Genomic DNA, 14,281 nt, shown 5'->3' with positions numbered 1-14,281 from the left:
ATTATGCTTTGCCAGGCTCTAACTGCAGCTTTCTTCAGTTGTTCTTTGTGGGTATTTTAATTACCCCCTGAGGCTTCTGTGCCATTACACATATCAGTCCCCCTATTCAAGCTATTGGACCAATCCCTGCTAACCCTCTTTCAAGTCCTCATTTGCATGGCCAAGAGGACCTAATTGAGAACTACAATGTACTTTACAATTGACCAATAGGAAAGTGTTGTGGGGGCAGGGGGTTCAAAATTCTATGTATAAAAGTGTGTGTGCATTCAAGAAGGGTTTCCTGTTTGAACTTACATACAGCCTGCCTGGTGTTTATGAGCTATCACAAATGGATTCGAACGGCAACATAGCTGTAGTTCGAATCCCGGAGCATCGGATGGCCAAACCATCAGACGTTGCGATCTGCAATCTGATCCAATAGTAGCAGAGGAGTGTCAGGGGAGTGGAACCGAGCGAGCAGGGGGCTTGTTACAGTGGGTCTTTCTGCCTTTAGTTTTGCCTTCAGCAAGTGAAATGCATGCTCAATTGGGTTGAGATCGGATGATTGACTCAGCTTTTCCTTCAAAAAGCTCCTGGGTTGCTTTTTGCAGTGTGTTTTGGATCATTGTCCATCTGTATTGTGAAGCGCCGTCTCATCAACTTTGTTGCATTTGGCTGAATCTAGGCTGACAGTATATCTCTAAACAGTGCACAATTCATCCAGCTGCTGTCTGTATTCTGTCACATCATCAATAAACACCAATGACCCAGTTCCACTGGAAGCCATGCATGCCCATGCCATCACACTGCCTCCACCATGTTTTACATATTACGTTGTGTGCTTTGGATCATGATCTGTTCCAGCCTTCTCCACACTTTTTTCTTCCCATTTTTCTGGTACAGATTAAGCTTAGTTTCATCCATCTAAAGAATGCTTTTCCAGAACTGGTCTGGCTTTTTTAGATGCTTACCAATGGAAAGGGTTTTTTTTATTGTAAAATCTTGGATGAGTACCTTCTTCCCTCAGCCAGAACACTATACATGGGTCTTGGATGGGTCTTCCAGCATGACAATGACCCAAAACATACCGCCAAGGCATCAAATCAGTGCTCAGGAAGAAGCATATTAAGATCATGGGAGTGGCCTAGTCAGTCTCCAAACCTTAATCCTATAGAAAATATGTGGAGGGAGCTGAAACTTTAAGTTGCCAAGAAACCGTAAGGATTTAGAGAAGATCTGTAAAAAAGAGTGGACCAAAATCCTCCTGGATATGTGCAAACCTGGTCACCATCTACAATAAACATCTTACCTCTTGCCAACAAGAAAAAAAAAAGACAAGGGTTTCTCCACAAAGTACCAAGTCATGTTTTGCTTTGGGATCAAATACTTATTTTACTCACTGAACTGCAACTTAATTCATAGCATTTGTTTTATGTGTTTTTTCCCCCTGGATTTTTGATTGAAATTCTGTCTCTATCATTTAAAATACACATATGATAAAAAAGTGGGCAAACTTACAAAATCTGCAGGGGATCAAATAATTTTCCCCACTGTATATACTTTTATTATTTCAATATTTACAATTAATATTAATAATTGCATTTCTTTTCAGGAATCAAGAATGACTTTAGATGAAGAAAGCTCAGAGGAAGTATGTTCTTTCCACACATTACCCATATGCAATCAGTATTTGTATCTTTATGTTCCTGATTTTTTGCCAGAAGGTGGTTTATATGCATTGTGTTTGAATAGCTAGCTGTGGCCAGCTCCAGTCATTATCCAAATGACACAAAATTAGCAGTTGAGAAGCTCATATGCAACCTTATCCTTTTTTGAAAGATGTATTGTATTTTTTTTTTATATAAATATTTTTATTTAATTTATTAAACAAAACATAACATGACAACACATCATACACATTAAATCTGAAATATATTCGTAAAATAACAAGGTCCCATCACCCTGCATAGCAAAAAACAAGAAATAAAGAAAAATTATTATAATGATTATCACTATAATTGCTATCCTTTCTAAGCACAAATGTGCCATATAGGGAGCATCCTTTCTATGAACATTACCTTCCTCTATGTTAGATGCCGTATATGGCTTATCCAACCACTTTGCCCAAACTTTATCATACTTACTAGGGTGACCCCTATTCCTATAAGTATCTCTATACAGTTGAAGATTATTATTTATCAATTGTTTCCAATATATAAGCGTAGGAGGATGAGGTTTCTTCAATATAATGCAATAGATTTCCTTGCGTAAAATAATGTTGTATTAATAAATATTATTTCGGTCTCTATAGGGGGTAATATCCTCTACAGACAGACTGAAATTGAAACCGGTAAAGGAGCAGAGGTGATAGAGTTTAATAGATCACTACCTCCATCCAAAATGTAACTATATATGGACAGGTCCCGAAGATGTGTGTGAAATCCACTCGAGCTGCTCCACACCTCCAGCACTTAGAGGAACAAGCAGGATTTATCTTTTTAAGTCTATATGGAGTGATATATGCTCTGTGTAGAGTTTAAATTGAATAACACGATCCCTCAGGGAAACCAGAGATCAGAGGGAAATCCCACACATAGCTCCAGTCCTCCATACTCAAATCTGATATATCTTGAATCCACCTGGCTCGAAGACTCTCTAATGGCAGGATAGAGGTTAAACTAAGATGAGAATAGAGTCTTGAGGTAGGCTTATCCAGGCACTCAGACCTAAGTACTAACATCAAAGTAAATTGTATCATCGTTAAGCTATCCTGTGGAAACTGTGCATGAAAAGTATGTGAAAGCTGTAGTATCTAAATAGATAAGAGCTAGGAAGATTAAAAATCGAGGTTAGTGTAGAGAAGGTAGATATTCTATGATCAGTAACCACTTCAGCGAGTAATTTAATATTGTATTTGGTCCATGCAATAAGCTCTGGTGTTTTAAAGAATTGAGAGAGGGTAGGGTTTAGCCATAGAGGGGCATTTGGAGAGATCGCTCCCTTTGAATAACCCTCACATCTAAGGCCCGGCCTCCCAAGCTCGAATAGTATTAGCATAGGAATAGTCACCTGATGAAGTCCCTACAGCCCCTAAATAACAGTAAATTGAGAGCTTATACGGAACCTACTACTGCTGATTCCAGCCGGGTAGAAGGGTTGTATAACCAACTGAGTGGCTAAAAAATATTTGTGTAAGTCTGGAAAAGCTAATCCTCCCTCTTCACAAGGGCGCATCAAAGTACTTACGGTAATTTATACCTTTTTATCCCCCCAAAAAAAAGATGAAAAACAACTGATTTGGTCTTTTGAAAAAGATTAATGCGTCCCAATAGAGACAATGGTAGACTTCCATACTTTTAATTTAGACTCAGTATCTCCCAAAATTGGTGTCAGATTCAGAGACATAAATTCGAAGACTGATGGGAAATTACCACTCCTAAATACTTAAAATTATCTACCCGCTGCAGTGGATTATCCTTCATAGTACTATGAGCCTCCATATCTATTGGGAACAGCAATGACTTTGTCCAGTTTACCTTCAGGCCCTGTAACCCGTTGAGAAAAAATCCAGTATATCTAAGGCCCCTTGTAACGAGGGCCAGCATCATTTAAGAATAGCAAGAGGTCGTCTGCATACAGACCTCCTGCCAACCGATCTGCAATCCCTAATATTGGGGGAAGTACGTAGAGCCTCTGCCACCGGCTCCATAGCAATCGCAAAAAGGGCTGGAGAAGAGAGGGCAGCCCTGACGTGTTCCCCTAAATAGTAAAAAGGAAGCCGCTCCAAGGTATCAAAGGCCTTCTCAATGTCCAGGGAGGCAATAACCCTAGATCCCATATTAAGATGTGAAGCATAAATATTAGTATATAATCTCCTCAAGTTCACATCAGTGGATCTGCTGGCATAAAGCCCGTCTGATCTGAATCAATGATATTGGACATAAACTGTTGTAATCGTCGGGAGATTAACTTAGTCAAAATCTTAAAATCTACATTCAAGAGTGCAATAGGCCTATATGAAGCACAGGAGGACGGATCTTTTGGATGCTTGTAAATTAGGACTATATGAGCTTGGCTCATTAAGTCTGGCATGGATCCCTCCTTTAGACAATCTGAGTAAAGAGAGGCCAGTACAGGAGATAAAAACTCTCCATGAGCCCTATAAAATTCAATAGGGAGACCATCCGGTCCTGGTGACTTCCCCAATAAAAAGGAACCAATGACAGAAAGGAATAGAAAAGATCTCTCGCGCTACTAGTGAGTATATATAAAATGTGAGGGAACCAAAAATCAAAAGCTGCTAAATCTAATGGTTGTTCACTAAACACATAAAACATGAATGAATAAATAAATAGATGATTTTGTGCTAGAGTAGAATAAATACAAACGATCCTCTCCACTGTGCAATATGGTGATAAAGTGCTATATAATAAATATCTATCTATCTGGGCATCCTAACACCCATATGGTGGAAGATACAGTATTGATGTGCCTGCATTTTTTTTTTATTTGTAAGGTGCGAGTTCTGGGAGACTGGTGGAGGAGAGTCACCATGGTTCATTACTACAAATAGGAAATATTCTCATCAGGAATTTGGAAACACTGGAGGACCTACCCTCTCATCAATTATATGGGACATTAACTTATCCTCTGCATATACCATCATTGCATTATTGAACCATCCATTGTGTGTATTGGTGCAATTTTGTGGCACTATTAGCACTTTTTTGCACTGATTTGCAGTTTATTTGCATTATTAATAGTTACTATATTTGCACAGCAGCACTTTATATTTATATTTATATTTATATTAGATCACTTTCATATATTTGATTTTTTTCATGTGTGTATTCTATATATCAGCCGTTTATTTATTATATAGCACTTTATCACCATATTGCACGGTGAGAGGATCGTTTGTATTTATTCTACTCTAGCGCAAAATCATCTATTTATTCAATGACAGAAAGGACCGCCTCCGATGTTATAGGACGCACTAGCATCTCTCTCTCATTATCGGTTAGCCATGCCAATGCGACTGAGTCCAGCAGCTCCGCTAACGCAGTTGGCTGAAAACTAGAAGGCAACTGAGATGTATATAATGTCTGATAGAATTGTCAAAACGTCTAAGATTTTAGGCTGTGTACGGACCGTATCTCCTAAAGGGGTATGTATTTCCGAGATCTGGATACTAGATTGTTCATGTTAGCCATCATGGCCAAAAACCATCCATTACGGTCCCCCTGCTCAAAAGATTTCAGTTTATTTTTATATAGCTCTATCCTCGTAGCCTCAGTCATATGCAAATGTAAGGCCTGTTTACTCTGTAGTAAGGCATTAACATTAAATTCTGACAGTATATTGAGCTGTTTGTTCCTCTACTATACATTTTAAAGCGTAATTTTTTGCTCATTGGGACTTATTAACTGCTTTGATAGCGGATATATATTGTCCTCTTGCATATGCCTTAAAAGCATCCCATAATATTGCAGAGGTGGATGATCCTGCATTAAACTTCCAATACTCTACCAGAAGGGGCGGAATTTTATCAACTATGTCTGAGTGTGAAATCCAATGCGTGCCCAATCTCCACTGTGCTGCATCTCAAAAGCGATTCATGCAGAGTGTAAGCATGAGCGGAGCATGAGCGGACAACCCACTCAGCAAATATTTAGCATCTAATATATCTGCTAATATTGCTGAATTGACAAAGGCTAAGTCAATGCGTGAGGCAGTCTTATTAGAGGTTGAGAAACATGAGTATGATCTAGTTAGTGGATTTTTCCATCGTCAAACTTCTACCAAATCTATCATCTGGGCCCAATTAAGGAGCCCTGCAGAGAAATTTTTTAAAGGAGTCAGTCTATCCAAAACAGGATCAAGTATAGCATTAAAGTCACCCATTATCAGTAACTTAGCTGGACCATACAGAGAATTTTTTCCACAAGACTATATAAGGATGTCACCAAAAAAGGAGGCGGTATATACACACTAACAGTTATATATCTCTGACGCCATAGAAGAATTACAGCCAAAACATATTTAGCCTGTGGGTCAGAGAATACATCTTCCACCGTACAAGATAAGGATCTGCTAATAAGTATTGAAACCCCTCTAGAAAAAGTAGAATATGTAGCATGGTAAGCCTTCTGTACCCAGGGCCGCTTCAGGGTCAGAAGCTTACTCCCCATAAGGTGAGTTTCTTGAAGTAGCACTATATGTGAAGAAGATAACTTTTCAAATACTTAAATAACAATGCTCTCTTAAATTTGGAATTTAGGCCACAAACATTCCATGACAAAATAGGCCTCCTGTTACGTGATACCATCTAAACAGAGAGAAAAATAATACTTCACTAATAATTTATATTTCAAGATGCCTTGCAAGGTGATGGACCTTAAAAACAACAAACATCTAAGTGAATATATTTCAGACAAAATACAATAAAAAAATTAGATAATGTGCATAAACATTTAACAAAAACCCAGCCCACCCTAACTTTCTCTGACGCCATCCCCAAAAAAGAAGAGTGGAGTGGAGAAGGCCTTATCCCAAAATCTATAAAAAAATTGGCAACTATACCCTAATTGTCCTATAAAGGGGAGGAAAAAAAGGGAACCCAAAAAAAAAACCCACAACAAAAAAAAATATAGAGAAAAAATACTGGGGGGGGGGAAAGGGAAAGGACGGCAGGTAGAGGTGCCCCAACAAAAACAGTCCACTCCCTCCACCTCAGGTCTATATTCTGAGGGGTGCAGACTGTAATATATTCTAGGGGGATGTTAGGAGTCGTCCATAAGGCGCTAATTGGAGCTCCTGATCAAGGATTATAACTGATTTGATCGTTTTCCATCTAACCAAACGGAAGCAGCAGCCGAGGTATCAAAAAAAAGTGTATGTCCATCATCTATAATACGCAGTCTACTTGGAAACAGTAGACTGAACTGTATACTCTTTTCTTGTAATCTCTTTTGAATCTCTGTATAGGTCTTTCGGCGTTGCTGAACTTCTTGAGAATAATCTGGAAAATATAATAATTTGGTATTTTCATAGGGTATATTTTGCTTGGCTCTGGCAGCTGCCAGAACCTTATCCCTATCTCTTGAATTCAATAATCGTAGCAGAAAGGTCCTAGGGGGAGCACCAGGTTTAGGTGGTATTGATGGAACCCTATGTGCCTGTTCCACCACAAAAGCGGGCGGTTCACTGCCTAGGCCCAGAACAGAGATAAGCAATTGCTCAGTGAATTCAATTGGTTTAGTCCCTTGTATTTTTAGTGTGTTCAGTCTGCGAGTAATTTTTTATACGACTATGATTGTGTACCTTTATGACCATGAGATGAAGAGAATTACATTTTGCACATTTTGTCCCTGAATGTAGCCCTGAAAAATAAAACAGGGTCTGAAAAGGTGATATAAGAGCACAGATGCCTAGGGCAGAAACTGGTTACTAGATACTCTGGTATCAGATATGCAGGAGCACACCCGGCAGCTCACCGTGGATGAACAAATCTCAGGTTCAGATGGAGTTAGTTCATTCACAAGCCAGGGTTAGTAGTAGATGAGCACCAAAGCAAACATAGGCAGACATGGGAAATCCAAGGGCAGGTCAGAAGGAAGACATATTTCTGATTGGTTGGTTTAATCTGTCCTTTCGTCTGTAAGTAGTATGCTGACTATGCTCCTGGAAATAGTTCAAGCGAGCATTTGAAAGTCCTTTGAAAATGAAGGGTGTCCATCTTCTGTCTGTCAAAAACATCCAGGAACTCATGATAGACTTGCAGGACAAACTTGCACAGGCCAGAATTAGAATTCAGACAACAGAGGGATGGAGGTGAGGTTGAGATAGGTACTCGGTATGCCGTCCCTTCAGAGCACAGTGCGCATTTGCTGGTGACATCACAGCTGCAGAAATAGTGAATATCTTCTGAATGGTGCATTTTTTAAACCAAGACATGTAACAGAATACATATGTTTTATAGCAGAAAGTAAAAACATATTTTTTTTCTTTTTCATTTATATAATAAAACTTAAAAAACCCAGTGGTGATCAAACACCACCAAAAGAAAGCTCTATTTGTGTGAATTTTTTTTTTATATATATAAATTCACTTCAGTACTTCAGTGTTGCATGACCACACAATTACCAGTTAAAATAGTGCAGTGCTAAATAGCAAAAAATTACCTGGTCATGAAGGGGGTAAAACATTCCAGAGCTAAGGTGGTTAAGCACCAATCAAAATCTGCATGCAAAAATTACCAAAGCTACTATGTAAAACTTGGCATTTGTATTAAACATGATAGTAAAGTAAAGATAAGTATCCTATTTTGTTTTATCATCCATTTTAGTGTTGCATGACAGAATTATATGATGCGTGTTCATCTCTCCCTCTGGCAGGTGCTGTAAGTATTCCTAATGCAATTTTTACCCATTTGAAACTAAGCTATTTTCCTATTCATTTTCCTTCCTCTTACTATTCCTTGTTGGGCTTATTTGGTAATGCATTAGCCTTCATAAAGTAATCCACGTTTAGCTTTGATTTTGCAAATCCGTCCAAATGCATATTTTTTCCACTTTATCTAATGCTTAAACTGTGTACTTCACCTCCCAAATGCAACTTTACTTATCGTACATCACGGGACACAGAGTCTAGTACTTACTAAGTGGGTTATATCAGTGGTCATCAACCCCCGGTCCGCGGCCCACTACCGGGCCACAGCCCTTCTGCAGCCGGGCCACGAGTGCGAGCAGGCGGCATGAGACTTTTTGCTCTGTAATCCTCACAGAGCCGACAGCGGGAGGCGGAACAATTCTGGGTGGAGGGCGGAGCTGCCCGAGGTTATCAAACAAGCGATTGGCTGCTAGGACTGTCCTTCATCCTAGCAGCCAATCACCTGTTTGTTACCTCGGCCCTCCATCCAGAACTGTCCCGCCTCTCCTCAGTCTCCTGTCCCTATCCAGACATGCTGTGCACAGTCCTCTCCAGTGCCCACATCGGCACCGCCTCCTTCGGCACAAGCAGGTACTAGTGTGACTGTGATCTCTCTGCGGCATGGAGAGGGTGTGACAGCAGCAGGGACATGGTCGTCTGGTGTCTGTTCTGTGTACCTGCTGGATCGGATCAACGGCTGCCGACCGAGTGCCGGACTCCTCCTCCTTCCACCCATGGTCCGACTCACTGAGACCATACACCACAGGGTGTGAAAGGTAAAGAAATAAGTCACACAGATGGACACTGATGAAGGTGACAAGTGACACTGAGGGGAAGGTTATACAGGGGAACATGGGTGGCAAGTGACATGGCTGCAGGTGGCAGGCTGTGGTGGCAAGTGACATGGCTGCAGGTGGCAAGTGACATGGTGGCAAGTGACATGGCGGCAGGTGGCAAGTGACATGGTGGCAGGCTGCAGGTGACATGGCTGTAGGTGGCAGGCCTAGAGTGTGGGGGGGAGGGACTGGGGACTGTAATGTGGGGGGGCCTGAAGAAGTTAAATTGGGGTGACCAAGAACTGTAATGTGAGGGGGGCTGAGGATATTAAAGTGGAGGTTGGGAATGTAATGTGGGGGGTAGGCTGCCACTGATTCTGCATTATGGTGGGTTTAACTATATAATTTATTACTACAATGTAATAGAAATAATGCGCTGACAAATTGCCCGCGAAAAATCGCTTACCCCCCGCATGCCATCCCCAACCTCCCCCCAACCGGGCCTTGGCAAAATTTTCTTTCACGCAGCCGGTCCCCGGTGCCAAAAAGGTTGGGGACCACTGGGTTATATGTTCCACCTTCAGGTGCTGGACACTGGTGTAATCAATTAGAACAGGAAGTTCCCTGCCTATATAACCCCTCCCATACTGGGAGCACCTCAGTTTTTTCGCCAGTGTAAGGTGTTGGTCACGAGTGAACATGTGCTCGGAAGAGCTCCACTGGAGGGATCCATGCTGGATTTAAAAAAACCTCCATAGAATCCGGATCCGTCCAAGGTGCTTCATAGCCAAAGTGGACGGTACCCGGGCCTCGGTACGAAGAACGAGGTTTAGCCTATAATGCCTCTCTGCGGAGGGCTGGATCCTGGGTTCCAGTACTTTGTGCTTTACCAAGGACCAAATGTTTTTCTGCTGCCAGGATGCTATATAGGTCCAGGGGAGTGGTGATCCTGCCCATGGACCCCGGTCCCTGAAGGTCCTAGACAATATCCACGGTGAAGGGTGAAGATTGGATCTTCTGCTTTTGGCAAACCCTGCAGCGTGGAAGGTAAGTGGAAGTACCTGCGGAACTTGGTTCGACAGGAGGTATTCCATAAGGGGCTATTGGGTGTTGCCTGTAATGCATGTGTGCCTGGGCAAAAGAAACCACTATGTCTGTTGAGACAGGATGGCTGTAGTACCCATAGATCTCTCCTTGAGGGGGCTGGTACCCCCAAGTCCTTTGCAAAGGATTGTCTTCCATGAGTAGCTGCATGTCTTATCTGTTTCCGCACTAAGGCAGTAAAAAGACATGCCGGGTGTTTCGCTTACCATGCTTTCCAGGAACGGAAGCTCAAGGTTAGCTGATCTATTGTGCGGCTTACTTCCCACGCTTCAGGCTCTGCCACGATGGGGGGGGTCCCTCGTAGTCTGGGTCCACGTCGCTCCTTGGGGGATCTCTCTCCCCCCGCCATTCCCCTACGCGCGTGCGCGAGGGGGGGCTTGCTTTATAGGCGGGGGGACGATGTGGTTGCCGCTGGCGCACGCGCTCGCCGGCTCATGGTGCAGACGCAGGGCGGCTCCTTCAAAAGGCCCAGATGTCAGAGCTCTGTAAAGCCAGGGGGGCACAGGCACGCAAGCACCTTGTGTGGATTGGATACAGATTCATCTAAGACGCCTACTCAGCATCTAGCTGTGCAGATTAGCAGGCATTATTTTGTTAGACTAAGTTCAGCTGTTGATGCACCAGGGTTAAGTTCCTCTGCTTTTGACTTAGGACTTTTGTCTCCCCGTAAAAGAGGGTTCAGGGGTAGGAATATAAAGGGTATCGCCACCTGAATCTGGTGGCCCTTTATCATGCTTGCATGATACTATCCTCCCCTGTAGAAACTTAAGACAGCTCACAGAATGAGCTATCGGCCCTGTCAGGCGTTGAGCCTCCCCCAACATTGCAGTCACTCTGCATATGTTTTGTTGCATTGCATTTATGGGTCTATAAGAGGTTAACTGCTATATTCACAGCATCCTCACAAGCAGTAAAACAGGGTGTGCCCCTTTCCCTGCTCTATATCCTCTAACAAGGGGATTGAAAGACCTGAGGATGAAGGTTCACTGTCAGAGGACAGGTAACAGGTGCAGTCTAATGAGGAGAAGCTATCAGAAGCCTCACAAGCTCTAGTTGCAGCTGCAGTCTTTTCAGAGATTCAAGCTGCATATAACTTCCCTCAGCCTAGACAGCCAGAGCCTCTGTCTCCATAAGGTCCTCATCCTGGTGTTGGCTTCAGGCTAACCGAATGCACAACTGGGGGATGCACAGTTGCTGGTGCACATGGCTAACGTCGCAGGTTGCGGAGACGCACATCTGCAGAGCATAACTGCCTCTTTACCAGTCCGCATGTTTGCATGAAATACATGAGTTTGGAATGTTCAAAATGCATGTGGGGTAAAAACAGGTAACAGAGCATGTTTTATTGTTGATCACATAAAGATGCATGTTGTTTTTGTTTGTATGATTTTACATGGTCACATAAGGATGTTTAATCACATCAAGGTGCCTAAAATCGCATACAAATGCTTGAGTGCATTAGGATGCTGGATTATACATGGTTACCTGATCACCAGAGTCCTTGATTATCCAAGGATATTTGGTCAAACAGAGAGGCTTGTTTCCATAGGAATGCCTAAAATCGCATAAAAGTGCTTAAGAATGCGGCATCGCACATGGTTACCTGATAACCCGTGTCCTTGATTACCCAAGGATATTTGGTCACACAGAGAGGCTTGTTTTCACAGAAATGCCTAAGATCGCATAAGGATGCTGGAGTGCATAAAGATGCGGGATCACACATGGTTACCTGATCACCCGAGTCCTGGATTACCCAGGCATATTTGGTCACACAGAGAGGATGTGTCTGCAGAAATGCCTAAAATTGCATAAAATGCTTGAATGCATAAAGAGGCTGGATCACACATGGTTGCCTGATCAACCGAGTCCTTGATTACCCAGGGATACTTGATCACATAGAGAGGCTTGTTTTTCACAGAGATGCCTAAAATCGCATTAAAATGCTTAATTGCATAAAGATGCTGGATCACACAGGGGTGCTCGATCATACAAGAGTCCTTGATCACACAAGGGTACTTGTCTGCACAGGAGTTCTTAAAATGCATAAGATGTTTGATCGCATGAAAAATGCTGAATCGCATAAGGATGCATGTTTGCCTACATTTTGCGTGGTTGCTTTATGAGGCATGATAATTAGGTTTCCTTAATTATACAGGATTCCTTCGGCTTACATAGGAATACGTGTCTGCAGGAGTACATGTTGCACAATGCTGCATAACACGTTCAGAGCGCATACTTGCTTGCAAGATGCTTGTTCATAGCTCACATGCTATATGTATGCGTTTATACAGCAAATTACTGCCCTTGATCTGACCTTCACGGTGATACTGTTATGTCCCCTTGCCGCTCTGTGTCTCTCAGGTGCTGCTGGCAATGCTGCCAGTATCTGCTCAGCAAGTTACACACACAGGCCGATGTACTACTTAACCAGAGCAAGGTTTATTACTCAGAACATGGCATTCTTACATGGAGGAGTCTTATTCCAAACAGCTTCTGTCCTTATCAGATGTAATCCCTTCTCAGCCTCATGTGTCTGCTTCCAGTTCCCCTCACACACTGTCTGACTTCCTGGTACAACTCCTCCTCCCCCATCATGCATCAGGAGAAAGAGGGTAAAGGTCACAGTGATCTATCACAAACATCACACCTCCTTTCCTTCCCAAAAAAACAAAACAAAACATAACAAGAGAACAAACTGTTGAACACATAACATAACAAGGCAAGCAAGATCAGTTCAGCAAGTAGTATCTCCAACTCAGTTCTGTGATTTCCGCAGCACTTCATGAGCCCTTTGTCTCTGTTCCCTGACCTCCAATGTGTCCCGTAAGATTTCAGGGCTTTGCCAGCGAGGCGTTTGACGTCTTTGACGGGTAGACTTACGAAGAGGCACAGCACCGGGAGGGATAGAGTCGGTCAAATGTTCTGGAGAGGTCAGTGGGCATCCCACGGACAAATCAGTCTCTGTAACTCCAGGCACATGTCCGGGCTCCTCAGGAATATGGTCACCAACCGGTTCAGGGTTTGGTTTCCTCAATTGTGAAAGGTGTCGCCGAACACAAATGCCTTCCTCCAGGCGGACAAGGTACATTCTTCTGCCAAGAGTTCCATCAATAATGCCAGGAAGCCAAGGAGGCAAAGCTCTGTAATTCCGAGACCACACAAGATCACCGGCACTGAATCCCAGACGGCCCGGCGGAGGAGGTGTTGGTGACTGTTCCTGCGGACGAACTAAATCAAGTTTGGTGCGGAGATGCCTGCCAAACATAAGAAAAGCCGGTGACAGCCCAGTAGTAGCGTGTTTCGTGTTACGGTACATGATCAAGAATTCCAGCAGCTTCTCTTCTGACAGTCCAACCTGGTCCAGAGTGGACAGTAAGTGCTTCTTAAATGTCTGCACAAATCGTTCTGCCAGCCCATTTGAAGCTGGATGATAAGGAGCTGTTTTGTAGTGTTGGACGCCCAAGCCACTAAGGAAGGATTGAAACTCATGCGATGTAAATTGAGTTCCATTGTCGGAGACTATGGCTGTTGGCAAGCCATATTGAGCAAAGAGCTTCCTTAAGACTAGAATGGTAGCAGCTGAGGTAATAGAAGGCATTTGAAAAACCTCCGGCCATTTTGAATGCGCATCTACCACGATCAAATACATTTTACCCTGGATGGGGCCAGCAAAATCAAGATAGAGTCTGGACCACGGTTCTGTTGGCCATGGCCAAGGTTGCAGGGTTCCTCTCTTTTGGGGTCGCTGGGCTTGACAGCACCCAGGACATTGAGCAACATAATCTTCAATTGCCGTATCCATTTGTGGCCACCAAACATAGCTCCGGGCTCGCTGCTTCATGCGCACCACACCAGGATGGCCTTCATGCAGTATCCTTAGCATGGTTGATTGCAAGTCCTGGGGTACAATCACTCTATTGCCCCATTGTAGGCAACCAGCATTAGTCACAAGCTCACATTTTCTGGCAAAGTACGGACGAAATTCACCTGAA

At 43.0% G+C, this 14,281-nt stretch overlaps 1 protein-coding gene across 3 annotated transcripts in view; it reads left to right on the top strand.

The window, feature by feature from the left end:
• PARP4 (poly(ADP-ribose) polymerase family member 4) overlaps positions 1–14,281 on the top strand; it is a 381,003-nt gene that overhangs the window by 357,626 nt on the left and 9,096 nt on the right. For all 3 annotated transcript variants that reach the window (XM_040340552.1, XM_040340551.1, XM_040340554.1), the window contains 2 exons: positions 1,592–1,630; positions 8,327–8,380. In XM_040340552.1, the coding sequence (XP_040196486.1) occupies positions 1,592–1,630; positions 8,327–8,380 (93 nt within the window). The remainder of the gene's footprint in view (positions 1–1,591; positions 1,631–8,326; positions 8,381–14,281) is intronic.

The sequence above is a fragment of the Rana temporaria genome, chromosome 2, assembly GCF_905171775.1.
Source record: "Rana temporaria chromosome 2, aRanTem1.1, whole genome shotgun sequence".
In the NCBI taxonomy this organism is placed as follows: Eukaryota; Metazoa; Chordata; class Amphibia; order Anura; family Ranidae; genus Rana; species Rana temporaria.
This window is presented reverse-complemented; position numbering and strand designations above follow the sequence as displayed.